Source organism: Hemitrygon akajei, chromosome 6, assembly GCF_048418815.1.
Source record: "Hemitrygon akajei chromosome 6, sHemAka1.3, whole genome shotgun sequence".
NCBI lineage: Eukaryota > Metazoa > Chordata > Chondrichthyes > Myliobatiformes > Dasyatidae > Hemitrygon > Hemitrygon akajei.
The window spans coordinates 90,206,020-90,232,211 of record NC_133129.1 but is presented as its reverse complement, the minus strand read 5'-3'; the positions used below and the strand labels follow the sequence as shown (position 1 = coordinate 90,232,211).

Here is a 26,192-nt window from a genome sequence, read left to right as displayed (position 1 = left end):
ATGGTTGACACTCCTGTTGCAAAAGGAGTTAAGATGGCTTAAGGCTATTGGGCAGTTCTGAATAAACTAATTTCTATTCAGTTCTACATGCTTGTCAGTTCCAGGCCTTGAAAGCTTCCTCGGGTACCTGTCACATAATATGAGCCACCTCCTGATGCCATTTCAAATCACACAGAGGCATTTTCTGACCATCTTGTTCTCCAATTCTTCACCCTTGTCTAACATCTCAACATACTGTGCCAGTCTGTTCTACTATTGCTTAACCAGGGGTTCCCAACCTGGGGTGCATGGACCCCTCAGTTAATGGTAGGGGTTCATGGCATAAAAAAAGGTTGGGAACCCCTGTAAAAGGATGTCCCACTTAGAGCTAAGGGTGTCCTCAGTGGAGATTTCTTTGTGTGGGAGTCCTTCCCATTTAGACTGGAGATCTGGAGTGGAGAGTGCTACATAAAACAGTCCCCTGTAGAAGATTTTTAAGCTGATTCTCTTGTCTCCTGGGCTGCCTGCTATTTCTGTACTCCATATGTATGTGAAAACCAAGAGATTACAGTACCACTGATTATTTTAATCTGCTGGTCCTCAAGCTTTGGTGGCACTTCAGCCAGATATTTGGGCACCCAGTTGCAGGGGGGGTTATTCAATCCTGGGGACTTCTTTGATCATTCACTCCTGGGTCTGTAGTGGGTCTTTGAAGGATCAAGGATTGGCTTTATTCACTGCATACGTTTACATGTATTCAGAATTTGCTGTGGTGTGTCAGGGCGCAACGTGTAACAAAAAACAGCAACATTCAACCGCTATAAAGAATAAAGAATTATATAAAAATAAAGTTAGTGATTAAAGTGTAGATATGGAGTAAAATGTGCATAAATGCCAGTATGCATTTTACAATGTAAATCGCATTGTTAAGTGGTTTTTGAATGGTCCATCTGTGCAGTCTGCCTCCTCTTCTAAGGATACACCTGTGCTTTGTGTTCCTAAAGAGAGAACAAGTGGTATCCATAAATTTTCTGGTGAGCTTCCAGTACCAGTGGGCAGGAGTGAATTCAGTACATTGAGGGTAGTATTGTAACTGTTGTAATTAAAGTTCCTTTAAAACAGAAGGCAAAAAAGTAGGAAGTAGGAATTTTGGTTTTATCTTGTTGAGGGATCAAAGTTGGGTGATAATAGATGGGACAAAAGTTGAGATCTAAAAGGTTACTTTCTCAGCCCCAGGAGTAATCTGCTACTTTGCAGTTTCTGAGTGATCCTACATTACTTAAGTATTCATTTTTCCAGTGCAGTCTTAAAGACTTGCTGCTTATGGTTCCATAAAGTAAGTTCTGGTTCCCCCATCCATTTCTATTTGTGACTAACCACAAGATATAATTAGGAGAAAAATTGCAATAACATGGAATGTCATGTAGTCCTAATATATTCAAAATCTTTTTACAGTACATATATATGAAATAAAATTTATATTTACTTATAGGATAGTGCAGACAGGATGCCTATTGTGGCTGGAAGTCATCAGCAGAAAGCCAGGAAGGAAAAAGGGAAGTACCAAGTTTATACATTGAAAAATCTAGATGATGTGCCTGTTGTGATGGAAATCACTGGTTCTTTGAGTCTCAACAGTAGTGGCCTGGACACACACAGTTTTAATAATAAGGAATTTATTATTAAAGGCAGTGGTGTCAAACTCATTTTAGATCACGGGCCGGATTGAGCAAAATGCAGCTTCATGCGGGCCGGATCAGTCGGACGCGTGCAAACGCAGCTTTCATTGCCTCCGTTTTTTCAGCCTGCTCTCATGTGTCTCAGTCTCTGCTATAACTACAAAGTGTTTCACTTTACACATTCCGTTTCTTATGAAGAAGACTGCCGAATAAACACTAAAAACCCTGAAAACCTGGTACCTGAATAAACTCAGCATTAGCCATATCATACGCCATAGGCGCTTTGATTACTGGGGCCAGCTTTAATAGTAATTAGATATTATCTCACGGGCCAAAGATAATTCCACCGCGGGCCGGATTTGGCCCGTGGGCCTTGAGTTTGACATATATGATTAAAGGGGAAGTCGGGTCAACACAAGCAACTACAATACACAGGAAGCAGTGTGGGGCCAGGGTACGGTTACACATACAGAGAACAAGGGAAAAGCACTACAACAGCTATCCCCCTTGACCTTGGATAGTTGCGGCTCCCTTACCAGGACAAACGATAGACCTTCCCAAACATAAATCAATGCACTTACCTTCAATGAGGTGGTCTGTAAGAGAGACCAAGCCAGGCACATGTCTCACCTTTTATAGCATGGGGCTGGACGAGATAATCCAATTAAGGTGACCAATAATTTAGGTGTGCATTGATTAGTTGGGAGGGACCAAATGTTGATTGGCATGTGGTGTGTCCTCCGACCAGCCAGGTGGCAGTGCATCTGTCACGTGGCCGGTATCTCTGGATACACTCCACCCCTCGGAAGACGCACCAAATAGCCAACATACATAAGAGGGTGAAACAAAATCGCATATACCAGAAATAACCAGTTTTGAGCAGCTAAGTAAATGCAGAGACACTCTTAATCAGCTGGCATGCGCAACATAGTATAGAAATAGCTATGATTACAAGAATGAGTGCGATGGACCAGTGAATGACAGTTGCCCACCACCCCCCTAGGGACCCAAACGGCCACCAATTGCCCCATGAGGTGTTGTGCTGGAGGAGCTGGTCCCTTGATTTTTGAATTTTAGCCACCGAGTCCCGAATGTGAGCGGCCAAGTGAGTGATGTTGCTGGACTCATCAGGGATAAAGGTACAGCATTCCTTACCAACCACTGCACACGTTCCACGATCAGCAGCGAGTAGGTAGTCCAGTGCCATTCGGTTCTGCAGGGCGACCATCCTGACAGCTGTCAGTTCTGCCGCCGTTTGGGTAAGGGCATCCTCCGTGTGTTGCAGTGCCACTGCCATCTCATTGGCCAGAGTCTCGAGCACACTGGTCATCTGGATCACCTCCCAGGACAGCCGGGCCATACCATAACTGGGAAAGGCTATCATCCAGAACCTCTCCGCCTCTGTAATGGCCCTCTTGTCCCGGTGGCCGTTGTACGCCGGATGCTCCCCAACGTCATTCAGGGGGTGGATGAAGGGCACCACATAAGCTGGAAAGCAGCAGCCGTACCAGCTCGTGGGGAGCCACGGGTAGGTATGGTGGCCGCAGATCCAGTGGGTCCCGTTCAGGGTCCAGGGAGCTCCCAGCTGAGCGGCATCGTCGGCAGTGGTCACTGGGGCACCCGGGTACCAGTTTCGCTCACAGTTGCTGTGACCAACTGAAAAGTTAGAAGTGTGCGCATTGCGGAGTCTGCACCAGCATTCGTTAGGTATACTCAGTGGCTGTGGAATAACTGAGGGTGGGGACTCGGGTGGAGGTCAAATTGTAGGGAGGGAAATACCAGTTCCTGAAGCACCCACCCCATCGGGGGTCAAGGGACGAGATGTTATGTAGTGGGGAGGAGAGTGGTGGAGGACTGCCAGCAGGGCCCCCCCAAACAGATATACCAAAACCAGCAGGAGCAAACAGTCTGTGTAAACAGTTTATCTCAATGTCATCCAGCGGGATCGGCGTGAGTGGCAGCGCATTGTCAGCGTGTGCTGGGGCCCGCAAGCAGATCCAGCAGTCCGATCTGTTGGGTGTTGCTGGCAAACTCGTAAGCGACCCTGAGGAAGGTGTTGGCAGCTGTCACAGAGCCGAGCATTGCAGTGACCAGGAGGGATGACTGGAGTCGCACCATTGTCCTGTAGAGGGAGACGGGGGTGGAGGGGTTGGGGTAGGTGTAGGAGGAAACTCATTCCCGTCTGGTTAAATGCCGGGTATGTATACAGGACAAATCAGATTTACCTGGAATGGCAACCCAGCGGGTGTCCCCTGGACCGCGCGTGACAATTTCTCCCTTTCTGGGGAGGCTCTGCGGCTGTCGGATCCATACTCTGCCCGAGTCCTCGGTCTCAGGGGGTTCGGTGGTTTCCCATTCGGAAGATGGGGACTGTGCCAGGTGGCGGGCCAGTGGGGATCCCCCTTGGCTAGTGGGCCGTGTGTTTAACTGGTCGACGGCCTGCTGAAGGACACTTAGCCACCCCTGCAGCGTGCAAAAGGGTGTCAGAGTGCGTATTTTTCCTTGAGCAGGCCGTTCATTCTTTCAATTAAGCCTGATGCCTGGGGGTGGTGGGGTATATGGAACAGCCACGAGATCCCCGGCTCAGCCGCCCAGGTCTGGGCTTTGGTCCCAGCAAAGTGTGAGCCCTGATCGGATTGTACCTCCCATGGGACCCCATAGAGCGAGGAGAGGTGCTGTAATCCTCTGATGGTGCCGTTCTGGTCGGCCCTCTCACAGGGCACCGCCACCAGGACACCCGAGTATGTGTCCACCATCGTGAGGACATACTGCTTCTTATTCTGTCGCGGGAGCGGTCCAATATAGTCAATTTGCCATACCTGACCCGCTCCCGTGCCGCGACAAATGTGGCCCGGTGGCCTTATCGGCCAGTCCCGCGGCTTGACTAGCTGGCAGATGGGGCAGTTATCTACAGTTGTTTTACATTGATTGAGTGTCAAGGCGACACCTAATTGTTCAGCCCAGCGCCGCGTGCCATCGGCCCCTAAGTGGCCACCTTTGCGGCGTGCCCACACAGCTAGTGCACTGGGATCTGTGTCTGGGGTGGAAGTGGTGGCAGATGATATTTGGGCAGACTGGTCCACAGCAGCATTAAACGTTGCCTCTTCATTATCTTTCCGGGTATGGGCATCCACATGGTGGACAGGAAATTTCCTGGTCCCAAATGAAATGCCAGTGGTGCTGTCCCCAGAGGGGACGTCCGTGTATTTCCCACCGGGCCATCCACACTGCAATGCCGTTAGCTACTGCCCAGGAGTCAGTATAGATGTGGACTGGTCCGGTAGTGTTTTGGAGGGTGAGGGCTACTGCCGCCAGCTTGGCAAGTTGACTGGAACCCCCCTCCCCCTCGGTGGTTAAAATTCTACCCGTGGCGGGATGAAATGCTGCCGCTTTCCAAAATTGTTTACCCCCTTTCCAGCGGCTGGAGCCGTCTGTGAACCAGGCGCGCAGTTTGCTGTTGGGGTCGAGGGAATCGAAGGGTTGTCCCCAACATGCTGGGGAGGGTTGTACCTCGGGGATGTCCGGGGCAGGGCCATGACTTGTTCATGGAGGCGGCTGACCCCTTCAGGACCGGGCTCAGCCCAGTCCGCAATGTACCACTTCCACTTGACAATGGAGGACCTCTGGGCACAGCCCTCCTTGTGGGTAGAATCGGGGGACTTGACCCATCGCATTATGGGGAGATGGGGGCGAAGGACGACAGGGTCGGTGCCTGTTTGGTGTTCTGTGGCGAGGAGCACCAGGTAGCAGGCTAGTAGCTGGCGCTTGAAGGGGCTGTAGCGCACTGCCGCTTCAGGTAGGGACTTAGTCCAGAAACCGAGGGGGACTCTACGCCCTGGGGTCTTCTGCCAGAGGCTCCACTCGGCGACCATCTCGCTCGCTGAGACCTGTAACTTGAAAGGCAGACCCGCCTGGCGGGAAGAAAGTGGCATGGCTTGTTACATCGCTAGTTTCGCTGTATCAAAGGCAGCCTGTTCCGCTGGCCCCCAAAGAACTGTGGATTTTTTCCTGGAGATCCTATAGAGTGGCCGGAGAAGCATGGTCAAGTGGGGTATATGCTGCCGCCAATAGCCCAGGAGCTCCACGAATCTCTGTGTGTCAGTTTTATTCGAGGGGACGGCAAAATTTAAAATTTTATTTTTGGCGGCATTGGGTATGCTTCTGTGCCCGGAGTTCCATTGTACTCCGAGGAAAATGACACCCTGGCTGGGGCCCTGTATCTTTTCCATATTAATGGCCCAGCCCCGTCCCCTGAGGGATTCGATTAGCATGTGAAGGGCCTTTGACACAATGGTCTCAGAAGGACCTTGGTGAAGAATATCGTCTATATAATGTGCAATCAAAATCTCTGGTGGGAATTGGATGTTGTGTAAATCGCGGGAGACAAGGCCATGGCAGATAGTGGGGCTGTGAATGTAGCCTTGGGGCAGGCAACAAAATGTGTATTGCCTGCTATCCCAAGTAAAGGCAAACTGGTCTTGGCTATCTGAGTGCAGGGGAATCGAGAAAAATGCATTCGCTAAATCGACAACAGCGTACCAGGGTTTATGCGGACGGCCTGCGATGTCTTCAATAAGGGTGACAATGTCAGGTACAGCGGCGGCGAGGGGGGGTGCAGCCTTGTTCAATTGCCTATAATCAACGGTCATCTGCCAGGAGCCGTTCCTCTTACAGACGGGCCAAATGGGGCTATTGAAAGGCGAGGCAGCGGTTCTAATAATTTTCTCCTGTAACAGGGCTTGAATGGAGTCTGCGATTTCTTGGCCCCCCCCCTTGGCACTCTGTACTGACTGTTACAGATGATCTTGGAGGGAGGGGGAATAACAATTGGCTCCCACTTAGCTGCCCCGACGACAATAGTGGCTCACGCGATGCCGAAGGTGAACTTGCCCCTGTTTGTTTCAAGTAATTGTCCCTTTAAAACATTGATCCCGAGAATACATTCCGGGGAGGAGGCAATAAGGACTTGTACACGTCTGGGGGAATGGTTGCCTATGGCTAGGCGAAGGGTGACCTCCCTAGCTGATAACAGGGAGCCCCCCCCCCCCAATCCCTCTATCTGCATGTCCGTACCACTCCATAAGGCAGGATTGCCTGGGATAATAGTGTGCTGGGCGCCTGTGTCGACAAGCGCCATCCATCTCTGTGTGTTTCCCTTTCCCCAATGTACTGTGACGGGTATATGTGGCCTCAGGTTCCCCGGGCGAGAGAGCAAATGCACCGGGGGCCCTGGCCTTCATCCTATGGGAGGGGGGAAGAGGGTTGCCACGCCGGGGGTGAGGCACTTTGCTGGTGGAGGTGGGACATTTCCTGCCTGATGAGCTGTCGGAGTTCTGCTTCGAGGGCCTTCGAGACAGTTTCAGGCAGGGGAGGCGCGGAGGGTGGCTCGTTGTGGGTGGTCTTTTTGTAAGTAGTCTTCCCCCTGCAATGCTCCTTCCACAGGGCATATAGGTTGGGGGTGGGGATGCCATCTATCTGGTTACGATCCACCCCTGCACGCAGCAGGTCCGTGTACAGCTGCCTGCGTGTATATCTGAGAGGGATAGTGTCTAGGGCCCTTGTCTCGGTCTACCGGACCTGCATAGGTGTCCCCCTCTGCATATATTCTAATCCCTCCAGGAGGGTGATGGCATCCCGTACGGTCCTACCGCTAGCTGGTGCCATGAGGGGCAGGATTACTGACTTCAGATCAGGGCGTGCGGTAGTGACCAAGTATCCCGCTAGGGCACCGGTCACTCGTGTGCTTTCAAGGAAGTTATGGTCGCAGGCATCTTGATAGATGCCGTTGACCAGTGCCCATTCCCTGATAGCCCAGGTGCCCTCACTGACCGTACCCTATTGCAGGTGCCCGTGTAGATCCCACTCCAGAAGTGTGGGATAGCGAGCTCGTACCGCGGTCACTACCCGATCCCACAGGGTTGTGCCGTTGCGGATTTCCACTTGTGGCGCCCGCAACGCATTGTTTATGCTCTGCTGGTCAGAGAGGCTTCCCAGGGCGCTTGCCTCCTGATGGGAGAGGCTGAGGTTGGACCCCCCCTCGTCCCACAGCCGGAGCAGCCAGGCAGCGAGGTGCTCGCCTGGTCGTTGGGGGTACCAATCCGCCAACTGGGTCAGCTCCTTGGGGGAGAAGTCCCGGGTCTCCGTGGTCTCGGAGTGACTAGGGGAAGGTCCAGCCGTCTCCCCCTCGTTCCCTTCCTCCCTGCGGTGAACCTGGGACCGCGTGGTGACGGGTCGGGCATGTTGGAGCTCTGGTAAGAAGGGGGAAGGGTGGTTGTGGGACCTTGGTTCCTCGGGCACCCCCTCGTCCTCACTATCCAGCCAGATGACCCCATCCCTCAGCCATGCGTCCAGCTTGTCGCCACACTGGACTAAGGCTGGAATCTTTAATGGGTCCGGCTGCCAGCCAGACCGACGGGCTGCCCTGGCCTGCTGAAGTTTTATGAAGCGACAGGCAAGTTCAGTTCCCCTAACTTCAAGGTCATTGGCTTGGGCCAGGGCAGCCTGTGCTGCTTCCTTCAGCGTGCAACAACGCTGACTGAGGTCTTTAATTTCCCTGTCCTTCTGACCACACAAGTGCTGCAGGTGATCAGTAATTCTAACCTGGCATCTCAGCAGGGACGCAAACAACCAGAAGGCACCCCTTTGACTCCCCTTGGCTTTGGGGAACCCTAATTCCTTCAGGAGGGAGACCACATGATGGTCTTCTCTCCAAGGGGCTCTAACTGCTCAGACCAGTCCACTGGTTTCCGTGGTCTGCCAACATGCTGGCCAGAGTCTCAAATCCCTCCCTTTCATCAGCCCACCCGGGGATCTTATCCTGGGTGCCTGCACTGGCTTTCTTCCCCTTATTCCAGAACATTATCCCCTGTGCTTGTGTCCAGCCAAAACCTATGAGACCCTGCTCGCAGCGCCAAATGTTGTGATGGAAATAACTGGTTCTTTGAGTCTCAACAGTAGAGGCCTGGACACACACAGTTTTAATAATAAGGAATTTATTATTAAAGGGGAAGTCGGGTCAACACAAGCAACTACAATACACAGGAAGCAATGTGGGGCCAGGGTACGGTTACACATACAAAGAACAAGGGAAAAGCACTACAACAGCTATCCCCCTTGACCTTGGATAGCCATGGCTCCCTTACCAGGACAAACGATAGACCTTCCCAAACATAAATCAATGCACTTACCTTCAATGAGGTGGTCTGTAAGAGAGACCGAGCCAGGGCCAAGTCTCACCTTTTATAGCATGGGGCTGGACGCGATAATCCAATTAAGGTGACCAATAATTTAGGTGTGCATTGGTTAGTTGGGAGGGACCAAATGTTGATTAGCATGTGGTGTGTCCTCCGACCAGCCAGGTGGCAGTGCATCTGTCACGTGGCTGGTATCTCTGGATACAGTGCCACAAGCAGCAATATGTAGTGCAACTAAGTGTCAAAAAATAGTTTTAAAAAAGCAAGATAGAATTAAAAATTTTGATTAAAGGGAATTTAAGAGCAGCCATAGAACCATTGAACATTACAGCACAGAAACAGGCATTTTTGCCCTTCTTGGCTCTGCCGAACCATTTTTCTGCCTAGTCCCAGTGACCTGCACCTGGACCATATCCCTCCATACCCCTCTCATCCATGTACCTGTCCAAGTTTTTCTTAAATGTTAAAAGTGAGCCCGCATTTACCACTTCATCTGGCAGCTCATTCCACACTCCCACCACTCTGTGTGACGAAGCACCCCCCAATATTCCCTTTAAACTTTTCCCCCTTCGCCCTTAACCGATGTCCTCTGTTTTTTTTTCTCCCCTAGCCTTAGCGGAAAAAGCCTGCTTGCATTCACTCTATCTATACCCATCACAATTTTATATACCTCTATCAAATCTCCCCTCATTCTTCTACACTCCAGGGAATAAAGTCCTAACCTATTCAACCTTTCTCTGTAACTCAGTTTCTCAAGTCCCATCAACATCCTTGTAAACCTTTTCTGCACTCTTTCAACTTTATTAATATCCTTCCTGTAATTCGGTGACCAAAACTGCACACAATACCCCAAATTCGGCCTCACCAATGCCTTATACAACGTCACCATAACATTCCAACTCTTATACTCAATACTTTGATTTATAAAGGCCAATATACCAAAAGCCCTCTTTACTACCCTATCTACCTGTGATGCCACTTTTAGGGAATTATGTATCTATATTCCCAGATCCCTCTGTTCAACTGCACTCCTCAGTGCCCTACCATTCACCTTGTATGTTCTACCTTGGTTTTTCCTTCCAAAGTGCAATACCTCACACTTGTCTGTATTAAACTCCCTCTGGCATTTTTCAGCCCATTTTTCCAGCTGGTCCAAATCCCTCTGCAAGCTTTGAAAACCTTCCTCACTGTCCACTACACCTCCAATCTTTGTATCATCAACAAATTTGCTGACCCAATTTACCACATTATCAACCAGATCATTGATATAGATGACAAATAACGATGGACCCATCACTGATCCCTGTGGCACACCACTAGTCACAGGCCTCCACTCAGAGAAGCAATCCTCCACTACCACTCTCTGACTTCTTCCATTGAGCCAATATCTAATCCAATTTACTACCTCACCATGTATACCTAGCGACTGAATCTTCCTAACTAACCTCCCATGCGGGACCTTGTCAAAGGCCTTACTGAAGTCCATGTAGACAACATCCACAGCCTCCCTTCATCCACTTTCCTGGTAACCTCCTCGAAAAACTCTAATAGATTTATTAAACATGACCTACCACGCACAAAGCCATGTTGACTCTCCCTAATACGTCCCTGTCTATCTAAATACTTGTCGATCCTAACTCTTAGTACTCCTTCCAATAATTTACCTACTACCGACATCAAACTTACCAGCCTGTAATTTCCCGGATTACTTTTAGAGCCTTTTTTAAATAACGGAACAACATGAGCTATCCTCCAATCCTCCGGCACCTCACCTGTAGATACCGACATTTTAAATATATCTGCCAGGGCCCCTGCAATTTCAACACTAGTCTCCTTCAAGGTCCGAGGGAATACCCTGTCAGGTGCTGGGGATTTATCTACTCTGATTTGCCTCAAGATAGCAAGCATCTCCTCCTCTTCATAGAAGAGTTAATTGAGTCATAGAAAAGTACAGCACAGAAACAGGCCCTTCGGCCTAATAGATCTGTGTTGAACCATTTAAGCTGCCTGCTCCTGTTGACTTGCACTGGGATCACAGCCCTTCATACCCCTCCCATCCATGTACCTATCCACACTTCTCTTAAACGTTGAAATCAAGCTCACATGCACAGGCATCTCGTTCAACACTCTCACCACCCTCTGAGTGAAGAAGTTTCCCCTCATGTTCCCTTAAACTTTTCACCTTTCACCCTTAATCCATGACCTCAGTGGAAGAAGCCAGCTTGCATTTATCCTATCTATTCTTCTCATAATTTTGTATACCTCTATCAAATCTCTCAGTCTTCTGCATTCCAAGGAATAAAGTCCTAACCTATTCAGTCTGGAAATATCTCTACATTGGCACATCTTTAGTTTGAAGACTGTCCCAACATTCTCCACTATTTACACTGCAAATCCAGCTCTAGTATTGTGTGCCAGATTCAGTTGCCTGATTTAGTAGCCTTAACACAAGGCGTAAAAAGTTGTGCAGGTGCTGCAATTCTGTGTGTCTGACAAGACTCAGAGGGAAAGCAAAATGGTGAAGAAAATATTTGCATCTTGAGCCTGCAATCTTGGCAGACACTTCAGTATATTATAAAGATTCACTGCACTGTCAGAGTTATCTTCTTTCAGGTGAGATAATAAATTGAGATGCAGTTCCCCTTCAGGTCAATGTAAAAGATCCCATGACATTAATGAATGCAGGAGTTTTCCCTCTGACATCCTGGCAAATAATTACTCAACCAACATCAGAGCAATAGATTATATTGTGATTGTGACATTGCTGTTGTGGGATCCTGCTGTGTGTATTTCTTACTTTATAACAATGGTTTAAAAAATATTTAACTGGCATGAGTTTCCACAATAGTACATTGTAAAATTTAAGGATTAGCTCTATTTGTCTTGTTTGAAACATTGAAATGTGTTATTTGCATCAATGATCAACACAGACTGAAGGTATGAAAACAATGACATTAAGTACTGGCCAGATCATTTGACGGATGCCAGTAGTCATTTTGCATCACCGTGAAGTTGAATTTCACCCCACACCAAAGCAGGAAGAGGAGTGTCCTTCCACCAATGTGTTAAAGTGCCTTATAAAATTCATAACAAGGGCTCCTCTTTGCGTGCGGTATTTCCCGGCGTGTTGATCCACTGCTTGGGTGTGTCGGGCCCGGGCCTCCTACAACTGCAGCCATCGCCCCCCAGGAAACAGAAGCAGCAGCTGCTGTGGTGGCAGCGCCAGGCTACCAGCATGGATAGGGACGCAAGCACCGTGGAGCAGGCACTGGCACCGCTGAGGCAGGTGGTGCTGGAGCAGGGAGAACTTGTTTGGAAGTTGAAAGCAGAGAGTGCTCCACCGGTGGATGTTGATAAAGCAGTGGCAGAACTGAAGGCACGGAAAAGGATCTTGGAAGCCAAGGAGCTGTCTCTGCAGCCCAAGGATGACATTGTTGACCGGGTGAAAATGGAGGACACACTGAAGAGACGGTTCTTCTATGATCAGGCTTTTTCCACTTTTTCCAAAGTGGTCTGTACGACTTTGGTCCTGTTGGCTATGCCCTGAAGAACAACACCCTGCAGATCTGGTGGCAGCACTTCATCCAGGAAGAGCAGATCCTGGAGATCGACTGCACCATGCTGACTTCCAAACCAGTCATCAAGACATCTGGGCACGTGGACAAGTTTGCAGACTACATGGTGAAGGACCTGAAGAACGGGGAGTGCTTCCGTGCCGACCACCTGCTCAAAGCTCATTTGCAGAAATTGATGTCTGATAAGAAATGCTCAGCAGATAGGAAGGCAGAGATGGAGGACGTCATCACCCAGATGGACAATTACAGTCAGCAGGAGTTAGCGGATCTGTTTGTGAATTACAACTTCAAGTCTCCAGTAACCAGGAACGACTTGTCTCCTCCGATCTCCTTCAATCTGATGTTCCAGACATCCATTGGGCCAGGAGGCAACATGCCAGGCTACCTCCAGCCTCAGACAGCTCAAGGGATCTTCCTGAACTTCAAACGGTTGTTAGAATTCAATCGAGGAAGCTCCTGTTTGCTGCCGCCCAGATTGGAAATTCATTCCGGAATGAGATCTCCTCGCGATCGGGTCTCATCCGGGTCAGGGAGTTCACCATGGCAGAGATTGAGCAGTTTGTGGATCCCAGTGAGAAGAATCACCCCAAGTTCTCCAGTGTGGCTGATCTTGAGATCATGCTGTACTCTAGCCAAGCCCAGACCAGCGGGCAGTCAGCACGAAAGATGCGACTCGGTGATGCAGTGGAGCAGGGAATCATCAATAACTCAGTGCTGGGGTACTTCATCGGCAGGATTTACCTCTTCTTGCTCAAAGTGGGCGTGTTGGTTGACAAGCTGTGGTTCCGGCAGCACATGGAGAATGAGATGGCCCACTACGCCTGTGACTGCTGGGATGCTGAGTCCAAGACCAGCTATGGCTGGATCAAAATAGTTGGCTGCGCAGATCGGTCGTGCTACAACCTGGCTTGTCACTCCAGAGTGACCAAGGTGCCTTTGGTCACAGAGAAGCCTCTGAAGGAGCCCAAGACTGTGAACATTGTCCAGTTTGAACCCAACAAAAATGCCACTGGCAAGGATTTCAAGAAGGAGGCCAAGATAGTGATGGAGTATTTGAGTGTTTGCGACGAATGTTACATCACTGAGATGGAGAAGGAGCTGAACGAGAAGGGGGAGTTCACTTTTGAGTCCGAAGACAAAAGGTTTACCCTGATGAAGAACATGGTTGGAGTGAAGAAGTTTCAGAAGACTCTGCACGTTGTGGAGATCACTCCCATTGTGATAGAGCCGTCCTTTGGCATCGGGAGGATCATGTACACAGTGTTCGAGCACACGTTCAACATCTGGGCTGGTGACGAGCAGAGAACGTACTTCAGTTTCCCAGCGACTGTGGCTCCCTACAAATGTTCTGTGCTCCCACTCAGTCAAAACCAGGAGTTTGCTCCGTTTGTGAAGGAGCTGGCTGAGGTGCTGACCTGACATGGGGTCTCCCACAAGGTAGATGACTCATCAGGCGCCATCGGGAGGCGCTATGTCCAGAAGGACAAGATCAGTGTGGCTTTCGGCATAACCATCGACTTCGACACGGTGAACAAGGTGCCGTACACGGCCACGCTGAGGGAGCGGGACTCGATGCGGCAGATCCGGGCGGAGATTTCAGAACTGCCCCAAGTTATCAGAGATCTAACCAATTGCTTGACGACCTGGGCTGATGTTGCGGCAAAGTACCCCTTATTTGAGGGGCAAGAAACCGGCAAGAAAGAAAATTAAACCTGCCCTGGCAGTGTCCCTCTCAAACCCAGCACAGGTCGGGAGCCAGTGAGTAGCATCGGTGACATCAATCAACAAGGACTGGGCAACGGGTATTAAAGAACCAGTGACTCTCATCCAGCAAATGTCGGCCCATTCCTACGGCCACAGATTGCTGTGTTCTCGGCAATAAAATCTGAAAGGGAAAAAAAATCGTAACAAGGGCTGCAAGTTCTGGAGCGTGGCAACTTATTGCAAGCTTCTCTCTACAGATCTGCTCATTACTTCTGTAATAATTTTGGCGCAGCACGGTAGCAAAGTGGTTAGCACAAAGCTTTACAGTGTAGGCGACCCAGGTTCAATTCCTGTCACTGTCTGTAAGGAGTTTGTACGTTGTACCATGTGGGTTTCGCTGTGTGTTCCAGTTTAACTCCCACTGTCCAAAGACCTACTGGTTGGTAAGTTAATTGAATATTGTAAGTTATCCCATGATAAGGCTAGAATTAAATTCGGGGAATTGCCAGGTGGTGAGGCTCGAATAGCTGGAAGGGCCTATTGCGTGCTCTATCATAATAATAACAATGATAATAATAGTAATCATTCTAGTTTAGTGTGCTGATATGATGAAATAATCTGTACGGATGCCATGCAAACAAAGTCTTTCACTGTGCCTTGATATATTTGACAATAATAAACCAATTTGCCTCATTAACAATGCAAACTAATGATAACATTGTTTTAAAATGTAGATATGGACCTAATTCAAGGTGAACTAAAGCGGCAAAGGAAGCAAGAATCTCCAGTACAGTTGGTGAAGAAAGATCATCTGACTCAGCCCAAGCAATTCAGAGACCCAACATTAAAAAGAAATAACACCAGGAAAGGTCAGAAAATCAGAGGTTGAATTTTGCTGAGCTTCGGCCTAAGTAAAGTATTGAGTGTGATGCAAATGTATCAGCTAAAATAGTTTTTGGCATTTCTGCATTGAATCTGCCAGAAATCTCACTGTTCCTAATACTGATGACCCCATTATAAGCCATGTTCTAATTTTTGATCTCTTTATTTTTTGGAGGGAATTTTTTCAGTTTTTATTACTGTTTTGGCAAAGTCGTTTTATTTCATAGCGTTAAGCAATTCAGCCCATCAAATCCTTGCTGGTTTCTCATTTCTAATCTTTCTAGTTCTCTTCCACTACTATTGTCCCATTAGCTTATTCTTTTTCAAATGCCTGTATCAGTCTTTTGACTGATTTAGTCAGTTGCCATTATCCATACAGGCAGTGAATTTCAGATCCTCACTCTGAGTTTCAGACTATAAAAGCTGTTGCTCAGCATCCAGAGGAGACTAACAGGGAGAACATGCTAACTCAACTAAACAACAGCAGATAACATGATTGAACTGGGTAGCTGTAGACATAAGATAGCAGCTGTACCAACAACGCCATCCGATTTTTCTACTTTTGTACTCTTTGCCTTTATTTCTGAACCCCAGGATCTCACCTGCTTTATTAACTACTCTCAGCATGTCTTGCCACTTTCTTCTGTCTTCTTGCGTATGGTGCTTCATTTCAAAGTTCAAAGTAAATTTAATTATCACAGTACACATGTGTCACCATTTACAACACTGAGATTCATTTTCCTGCAGACATACTCAGTAAATCTATAGAATAGTAACTATAACAGTATCAATGAAAGATCAGCCAAAGTGCAGAAGACAATAAGCTGTGCAAATACAAATATAAATAAATAAAAATACATAATGAGAACATGAAATAACAAGATAAAGAGGCCTTAAAGTGAGGTCATTGGTTGTGGGAACATCTGAATGGATGGGCAAGTGAGTGTAGTTATTCCCTTTTGTTTAGCAGCCAGATGATTGTCAGGTAGTAGCTATTCTTGAAACTGGTGGTGTGAGTCCTGAGGCTCTTGTACCCTCTAACTGATGGGAGCAGTGAAAAAAAAGCATGTCCTGGGTGGTGGGGATCTCTGATGATGGATAATGCTTTCCGTTTCTATGCAACGTTTCATGTAGATGTGCTCACTGGTTGTGAAGGCTTTACCCAACTCTACTTGCTTTACATTTATGACTGTGTGGCACAGCTCCAACACCATATACAATTTTTGCTGATGAGACCACTGTTGTGGGACATATTAAAGGTGGTGATGAATCAGCATACAGGAGGGTGATTGAAAATTTAGCTGAGTGGTGTAATAACAATAACCTCTCACTCAAAGAAGACCAAGGAACTGACTGTAGACTTCTTGGGAGGGAAACCAGAGGTCCATGAACCAGTCCTCATCGGAGGATCAGAGGTGGAGAGGATTAGCAACTTTAAATTCCTATTTCAGAAGACCTGTCTAGGACCCAGCACATAAGTGCAATTGCAAGGAAAGCACGGCAGTGCCTCAACTTCCTTAGGAATCTGCGGAGATTTGGCATGACATCAAAAACTTTGACAAACTTACTTCTATAGATGGTTAGTGGGCAGCATATTGTCAGGCTGCATTATGGCCTGGTATGGAAACAGCAATGCCTTTGAACGGTAAATCCAACAGAACGTAGTGGATTTGGCCCAGTACATCACAGATAAAGGCCTCTTGAATGAAGTAAGTCTCAAATGGAGGTGTAGCCCTTTAGTTTGCAGTGAAGATATGCTTTTAAAAGGTTCCATCGCTAATGTTGACGAGTCCAAAAGTTTTCATGATATCTTACTCTGTTTCTGCATGTTTTTTGAAGCTATGATGTTTAATTTATACTGTTTAACCTTCTAGAAAAGTTTAAAATTAGGAGATCAGAGATAAAGAATGGTAACAGTCTTTTTCCCAGCATAGGGGAAGTCCAAAACTAAAGGGCATATGTTTACGGTGAGAGGAGAAAGATTTAAAAGGGACCCGAGGGGTAACTTTTTCACACAGAGGGTTGTGAGTATATAGAACAAGCTGCCAGAAGAAGCGGTTGAGGAAGGTATAATAAGAAGCACTTTGGTAGCTACTTGGAGAAGCGAGGCTTTGAAGGATATGGACCAAATGCAGGAAATTGGGACTAGTTGGTGGGCACTGTGGTCAGGATGGACTGGTAGGGGCGAAGGGCCTGTGTTCATGCTGTATGACTATATGCTTGAAACACAATCTGGCTTTAGCAAATTGTGCCTCCTTTTCTTTATCAGTTCAATCTTATTCAAGTGTCTGTTAATGTTTTGCCTGATGATTGGTTCTGAACGCTTCTTCACAACCAAGATTAATCTGACAGACCTGTATTTGCCAGGTATGTCCTGGATCATGTTCAAGAGATGGATCAAGCTACAGTAACAGTAAAACTCTACTAAGTTGAAATAGATAATTATAACAAATATAGACCAGTTAAGAATTTAGCCTGATTAATGCCATAACAAAATCTTCACTTTCTTTCATTTAATAACAAAAAAATTTAGTTTTTTGCCCATTTCTGCCCACAATTTAATTCCACAGTTATGCTTCACCGCCATCATACCATCACATCCCACAATCCCGCAAACAGTTGGATTCTTCATTAATCTATGTATTTGATATCCACATGCAATGTTCTTAAAGCAGAACAAGTGGAAATGTAAATAAATGGCAGAGTTTATTTTTTTAAGTTACTTATCGTCCTAGCAGAGCGTTAAAACTGAAAAAAAATCAAACCACATCGAGCAGAAACAATCAGTAGAAAATAATACTGTCATTTAATATAATTTTCAACTTGTTACTATTTTAAATAGATTTCAAAGCAGTCTACTTCATATTGGTTCAGTCTTGGCCTAGTTGTGTCATGATATGAAGTTTATTTTTGGCATTGTACATCACAGGTGGATGGATATAATGGAAGTGATGAGCTATAATTCTGACAAGATGGACTGAAAAGAAGCAGATACTTGAAAGATCCAACAAAATGTAGTTGTGATGTTGTTCTTGTAGCTTTACACCCAAGAATGTTGAAGAGCAGGGTATTTACAAAGAAACTCTTATCAGAAAAATCTTATGACAGTCACTCCCTCCCTATTATATCCAACCATTTCCCAGAACTTATCTCTCAGCAAGTGAACATACAGTCAACAGATTCACATGTTGCTGGAATTCCTTCTGTGATGTGATCTCACTCTCATTGAATCCTCTGGTAAAGGGGCCCTGCTGTTCTCTAGGAAGCAGCCTGAATTTCTTGGTATTTCCCACAGGGAGGCAGTTGTACATCACAAGAAACTTCCCCTGAAGTCAGTACTCCCCACAATAAGGAACCCAGTTGTATCAAGCTTTGTGCCTGTACTTTTGCTATGACATGGCCCTGTCCTTGTCAGGTAATCTTAATCATTCCCTCACTGCATATAGATGAGAAGAGACCAGTCGGCCAGAAATCTTGGCATGTCTATTTTCTAAGAACTTCTCCAATCTAGATATATTTGTTAACCGCAGTTGGTAACTGTATGTGAATTATTGTGTAATGGATGTTCAAATCTATCAAATATTGTAAGGCCTAGATAGAGTGGATGTGGAGAGGATGTTTCTTATGGTGGGGGAGTCTAGGACCAGAGGATACAGCGTCAGAATAGAGGGATATCCTTTGGTTGAGTTGTTCTCCGATCTTGACGGTTTACTTACAAATATTTACTTGTGAGTGGGCATTGTATGTGCACTGATGATTATGGACATCCATTTAGAATGGAGATGAAGAGGGATTTCTTTGGCCAGAGAGTGGTGGCTCTGTGGAATTTGTTGCCACTGCTGGCTGTGGAGGCCAAGTCATTGGGTAAATTTAAGGCAGAGGTTGATAGATTCTTGATTAGTCAGGGCCTGAAGGGATTTGGGGAGAAAGGCAGGAGACTGGGGCCTAGAGGGAAATAGATCAGCCATGACAAAATGATGATCAGACTTGATGAGCCAAATGCCCTAATTCTGCTCCTATATCTCTTTATGTGGATGTAAGTAAAGCTTTTGACAAGGTAGGCTAATCATGAGAGAAGATTAAGGCACATGGGATTCACAAAAACTTGGTAGGTTGGATTGAAGAATGGCTTTCCCATATAAGACAGAGGGTAATGGTGGAGGAGTATTATTCTGACAGAATCTCTGTGACCAGTAGTGTTCCACAAGTATCAGTGCTGGGACCTCTGTTGTATATAAAATGATTTGGATGAAAATTTAGGTAGCATGATCAGTAAGTTTGCAGACAGCACAGAAATTGAAGCAGCGGTGGAGAGCAAGGAAGGCACAAGAGAATGCAGATGTTGGAATCTGAAGCAGCAATCCATATGAACTTGAGGGCCAAGCAGCACCTGTGGGTGGGGGGAAGGAAATGTCAGTGTTTTGGTTGAAACTCTGTTAAAGGATTGAGTGCATCAGCAGGTTACAGGCCAGTGTGAGCAGTAAAGGAGGGAACAGATGAAGAACAAGAGGAGGGGAGATGATATTAGTAACAAGATAGAGTATTAGCCTATACAACACTCTCACGTGGTCCGTACATACTGGCTGTGAGGTGAAAACAACACTACAGCGGCTCTTTCACCTCTGATGGTTGAAGAAGTTTGGCGTGAGTCCCTAAATCCTAAGGACTTTCTACAGGACACAATTGAGAACATCCTGACTAGCTGCATCACTGTCTGGTATGGGAACTGTACCTCCCTTAATTGCAGGACTCTGCAGAGAGTGGTGCGGACAGCCCAGTGCATCTGTAGGTATGAACTTCCCACTATTCAGGACATTTACAGAGAGAGGTGCGTAAAAAGGGCCAAAGGATCATTGGGGAGGGGACTTGAGTCACCCCAACCATAAACTGTTCCAGCTGCTACCATCTAGGAAACAGTACCGCAGCATTAAAGCCAGGACCAACAGTCTCTGGGACAGCTTCTTCCATCAGGCCATCAGACTGATTAATTCATGTCGATACAATTGTATTTCTATGCTCTATTGACTATCCTGTTGTACATACTACTATTTATTGCAAATTACTAAAAATTACACATTGCACATTTGGACGGAGACGTAACGCAAAGATTTTTACTCCTCATGTATGTGGACGTCAGAAATAAAACCAGTTCAACTTAAGTCACTCAATGTCAGCAAAACCAAAAATCTGATTATTGACTTCAGAAGAAGGAAACCGGAGGTCCATGAGCCAGTCCTCATTAGGGGGGCAGAGGTGGAAAGAGTCAACAGCTTTAAATTCCTTCATTTCAGAGGATCTGTCCTGATTCCAGCACATATATGACATTACAAAGAAGGCTTCTACTTTCTTAGAATTTTGTGAAGATTTGGCATGTCATTCTAAAACTTCGACAAACGTCTATAGATGTGTAGTGGAGAGTATACTGGTTAGTTGCATCATGGCCCGGTATGGAAACAACAGTGTCCATGAACAGAAAAGTAGTGGATACGGCCCAGTCAATCATGGGTAAAACTCTCCCTACACAGAGCGCTATCGCAAGAAAGCAGCATCCATCATCAAGGACCCCAGCATCAGGCCATGCTTTCATCAGGTAGAAAGTACAGGAGCCTCAGGACCCACAACACCAGGTTCAGGAACAGTTACTACCCCTCAACCATTAGGCTCTTGAATCAAAGGGGATAACTTCACTCAGCTTCACTTACCCCACTGCTGAACTGATTCCACAACCTATAGACTCTATAAATCACATTCTCAATATTTATTGCTTATTGAATTTTTTTTCTATTTTTGGTCTTTTCAGTCTTTTGCACTTTGGTTGTTTGCAGTGTTTCATGATTCCGTTGCATTTCTTTGTATTTACTGCAAATGCCTGCAAGAAAATGAATCTCCGAGTAATATATGGTGACATATATGTACTTTGATAATAAAATTACTTTGATCATGAAGGCTGCTGTTTTTTCTTCAGTCTCAACCATAATCTTGCTTGAGGTCTGGTCTCCACCACATAGAAGCAGCAGTGAAGCTATAAAGAAGAAGTAGTAACAATATGTCACTGGGGAGCAGCTTGATGTCCTTTTTAAGTAGAGAAGTAGAAGTGCCACTGGCGAATGGGGCAATTGTTCTTCTTAAGCGGGAAGATGCCATTCTTTAGCAGATTGTAACTCTTAATTGGTACAAGGTTGTTATCTGTGAACAATTCTATGGGAGGAAAGTGGCACTGCATGCAAGTTTGCCAATTAAGAGGTGCCATATAAGAGCAGACCTCCCCTGAATTAGATGGTGCCATAATGTAGATGAACAGATTGCTCATGCCTATTGCTCTGACTGCTCCAGGCTTCGTGTTTGTGAGCTCCAACACGATTTGCTCCATAGAAACATGGAAAATAGGTGCAGGAGTAGGCCATTTGGCCCTTCGAGCCTGCACTGCCATTCAGTATGATCATGGCTGATCATCCAACTCAGAACCCTGTACCTGCTTTCTCTCCATACCCCCCAATCCCTTTAGCCACAAAGGCCATATCTAACTCCCTCTTAAATATAGCCAATGAACCAGCCTCAACTGTTTCCTGTGGCAGAGAATTCCACAGATTCACCACTCTCTGTGTGAAGAAGTTTTTCCTCATCTCGGTCCTAAAAGGCTTCCCCTTTATCCTTAAACTGTGACCCCTCGTTCTGGACTCCCGGGACATCGGAAACAATCTTCCTGCATCTAGCCTGTCCAATCCCTTTAGAATTTTATACGTTTCAATAAGATCCCCCCTCAATCTTCTAAATTCCAGCGAGTATAAGCCTAGTTGATCCAGTCTTTCTTCATATGAAAGTCCTGCCATCCCAGGAATCAATCTGGTGAACCTTCTCTGTACTTCCTCTATGGCAAGAATGTCTTTACTCAGATTAGGGGACCAAAACTGCACACAGTACTCCAGCTGTGGTCTCACCAAGGCCTTGTACAACTGCAGTAGAACCTCCCTGCTCCTGTACTCAAATCCTCTTGCTATGAATGCCAATATACCATTTGCCTTTTTCACCACCTGCTGTACCTGCATACCCACCTTCAATGACTGGTGTACAATGACACCCAGGTCTCGTTGCACCTCCCCTTTTCCTAATCGGCCACCATTCAGATAATAATCTGTTTTCCTGTTCTTGCAACCAAAGTGGATAACCTCATATTTATCCACATTAAATTGCATCTGCCATGAATTTGCCCACTCACCTAACCTATCCAAGTCACCCTGCATCCTCTTAGCATTCTCCTCACAGCTAACACCACCGCCCAGCTTTGTGTCATTTGCAAAATTGGAGATGGTGCATTTAATTCCCTCATCTAAATCATTAATATATATTGTAAACAATTGAGGTCCCAGCACTGAGCCTTGCGGTACCCCACTAGTCACCGCCTGCCAATCAGAAAAGGTCCCGTTTATTCCCACTCTTTGCTTCCTGTTTGCCACCAATTCTCTATCCACATCAATACCATACCCCCAATACAGTGTGCTTTAAGTTTGCACACTAATCTCCTGTGTGGGACCTTATCAAAAGCCTTTTGAAAATCCAAATATACCACATCCACTGGTTTTCCCCTATCCACTCTACTAGTTACATCCTCAAAAAATTCTATAAGATTCGTCAGACATGATTTTCCTTTCACAAATCCATGCTGACTTTGTCTGATGATTTCACCTCTTTCCAAATGTGCTGTTATCACATCTTTGATAACCGACTCTAGCATTTTCCCCACCATCGATGTCAGGCTAACCGGTCTATAATTCCCTGGTTTCTCTCTCCCTCCTTTTTTAAAAAGTGAGGTTACATTAGCCACCCTCCAATCCTCAGGAACTAATCCAGAATCTAAGGAGTTTTGAAAAATTATCACTAATGCATCCACTATTTCTTGGGCTACTTCCTTAAGCACTCTGGGATGCAGACCATCTGGCCCTGGGGATTTATCTGCCTTTAATCCCTTCAATTTACCTAACACCACTTCCCTACTAACATGTATTTCCCTCAGTTCCTCCATCTCACTAGACCCTTGGTCCCCTGCTATTTCCGGAAGATTATTAATGTCCTTCTTAGTGACGACTGACCCAAAGTAGTTATTCAATTGGTCTGCCATGTCCTTGTTCCCCATGATCAATTCACCTGTTTCTGACTGTAAGGGACCTACATTTGTCTTCTAATCAATCTTTTTCTTTTCACATATCTATAAAAGCTTTTACAGTCAGTTTTTATGTTCCCTGCCAGCTTTCTCTCATAATCTTTTTTCCCTTTCCTAATTAGGCCCTTAGTCCTCCTCTGCTGGACTCTAAATTTCTCCCAGTCCTCAGGTGTGCCTCTTTTTCTGGCTAATTTGTATGTTTCTTCCTTGGAATTGATACTATCCCTAATTTCCCTTGTCAGCCATGGGTGCACTACCTTCCCTGGTTTATTCTTTTGCCAAACTGGGATGAACATTTGTTGTAGTTCATCCATGCGATCTTTAAATGCTTGCCATTGCATATCCACCGTCAACCCTTGAAGTATCATTTGCCAGTCTATCTTAGCTAATTCACATCTCATACCTTCAAAGTTACCCTTCTTTAAGTTCAGAACCTTTGTTTCTGAATTAACTATGTCACTCTCCATCTTAATGAAGAATTCCACCATATTATGGTCACCCTTACCCAAGGGGCCTCGCACGACAAAATTGCTTCCTCATTGCTCAATACCCAATCTAGAATGTGATGAGCTGATCAACTCATCGTCCACTGTGTGATGAGCTGAAGCTGAGGCTGTGGGCCTGCTCCGACTACTCTGGGCTTCGTGTCTATGGACTCACTTTCATTCTGAATGCTATTGCTTACTTCTGATGAAGGGTTTCGGCCCAAAACGTCATCACTACCTCCTCCCATAGATGCTGTCTGGCCTGCTGAGTTCTGTAAGCATTTTGTGTTTTTATTACTTACTTTTATTGTTTGCACAATTTGTGTTTTTCTTTTCTGTCTGTGCATTGGGCGTTTGTTAGTCTTTTTTAAATGGGTTCTATTGTGTTTTTTTGTTTTGTGGCTGCCTGCAAGATGAATCTCTAGGTTGTATACAGTATACATATTTTGATAATAAATGTACTTTGAATTTGGAAGATTAGCTTTATTTTGTCATGTAAACATTGAAAGATGCAATAAAATGTGTCATTTTGCAGGACAGCCCAATAGTGTCGTCACACTTCTAACACTGATACTGCATGCCCACATATTAGTTACCCTAAACCAAACTGTACATCTTTGAGATGTGGGTGGAAGGCGGGACCTTTTCTTCCTTGGTCCTTAACTCCTTAGTGGAGCATAGGCCATCAATGACCTCCAGTCTCCATCGCCCTCTGAAGTCACTGATATGGTTGGAGTTCATCAACGCTTCTGCAATCCATTCTCCAATACAGGAGATTGACCCTTACAGCTTCAGCAGAGCCCTGTTAGCTGGTCTTACACATTTCCACCTCTCAGGGTGGGGTTGGACTTTGAGAGATAGGTAGGCAGAGCACCAGGAGGAAACCCATGTGGTCACGAGGAGAACGTATAAACTCCTTGCAGACGGTGGCAGGAATTGACCCTTGAACTTGTGCTGTAAAGCAATTGTGCTAACCGATACACTACTATGATGCCTTACCATACCGTAGCTTCTGTAGATCATCAACGATATCTGTGTGCACTCAGAAGGAAAGAGGACAGCCTGATTGCAGCCATACAGGAGCCTGTGATACATATAAGGAAACAAAATAGCAAAGACATCAGAGTGTGCAATTTTATTGAGAGAATGTCAAATTTTTGATATGTATTTTATTTATGTTATGTGACTCAGCATATATGTAGTGTTTAAAATCTACTCTCATTTAAGGCAAATAACGTCTCTTGTTATGCAGAAATATTTGACAATGTTGTGGCAGCTGCTGGCTTTGCTACAGACACTGCCAGTGCTCAGCTAGAAAGGTTGCTTAATGGAACGCTGTCAGCACTGTCACCACCAAGGCACCAATTAAATTAATAACCCAGTAGGTAAATGCCAAAAAAAATGTTCCCTATTAGTTTAAGCATACTCTGTGAACTTCTGAAAACTTCGCAGTCTGCAGTTAGTTCTGAACATGCCTGATGTCTGTTTGTCCTCAATAGACATATAGAATATTTCTAGTTGTGGTGTGAGGGTTCAGCAAAGGTCATAGTTTGCATTGCAAAAAGATCCAATTTATTTTGGCAAGAGCCGAAGTCTGCAGTGTAATGTTATTGAATTCTCAGGCACTGCCAGGAAAACATTAGATGCACCAAGCTGAAAGACACAGAAATGCGGACATCAATTTCTCGATGGGTGCAGTTTCACCTGGAAATGATTGCTAGCAAAAGACATGAAATAGAATTTCATGGCTTTCAGTAGAGATGTAAAAAATAAGCATTTAGGTGATTTAACTTTCTTCCATACTAACTTTCTTCAGTTTAGATGCTAAATCTTGTGATCACCTACAAAAGTAACCATCGCTCAGCCTGATGCTCAGGAATGGCGATAGAGCCTTGCCTTCTAAGAGCAGATTGCTTAGACTGATTAAGTTAACTGGAATATGGAAGAATATGAGATTATTTTATTGCAACACTCAATGATCTACTGACAGAATGGTTGTTGAAAGTCATTTTGTTGGACAGATTAGTACAGAAATCAGGGTCACTCAGAGTTTATAGAGTTAGTTATTAATACAAACTGAGGGGAAATTTCTTTACTCAGGTTTATAAATACTTGAATACTTTCTTTTATGGTGGAGGACACGGCATGGGATCAAAATAAGCTGCAGAAAGTTGTAACTCGGTCAGCTCCATTGTGGGCACTGGGCTCCCCTGCATCCAGGACATTTTCAAGGAGCAATAGCTCAAAAGGCAGTGTCCATCATTAAGGACCCCCCATCAACCAGGACATGCCCTTTCCTCATTCCTACCATCAGGGAGGAGGTAGAGGAGACTGAATGTACACACACTCAATGATTCAGAAACAGTTTCTTCCCCTCTGCCATCTGATTTCTGAATTGACATTGAAACCATGAACGTTACTTCAGTACTTTTTTTCTCTCTTTTTCCACTACTTATTTAATTTAACTATATATATATATGCTGTAATTTAGTTTTTATTATTATATTGCAACATATTGCTGCTGCAAAGACAACAAA

The 26,192-nt window shown here is 45.7% G+C and overlaps 1 protein-coding gene and 1 pseudogene across 6 annotated transcripts in view; both read left to right on the top strand.

Moving 5' to 3' along the window:
- Positions 1-26,192, top strand: part of LOC140729248 (zinc finger CW-type PWWP domain protein 1-like) — a 215,769-nt gene that overhangs the window by 148,509 nt on the left and 41,068 nt on the right. For 5 of the 6 annotated variants that reach the window (XM_073048813.1, XM_073048812.1, XM_073048811.1 and 2 more), the window contains 2 exons: positions 1,472-1,535; positions 14,865-14,999. In XM_073048813.1, the coding sequence (XP_072904914.1) occupies positions 1,472-1,535; positions 14,865-14,999 (199 nt within the window). Of the gene's footprint in view, positions 1-1,471; positions 1,536-14,864; positions 15,000-26,192 lie in introns of those variants that run through there. The other variant, XM_073048814.1, reaches the window with a different exon arrangement.
- On the top strand, positions 6,530-14,329 carry LOC140728791 (glycine--tRNA ligase-like; annotated as a pseudogene).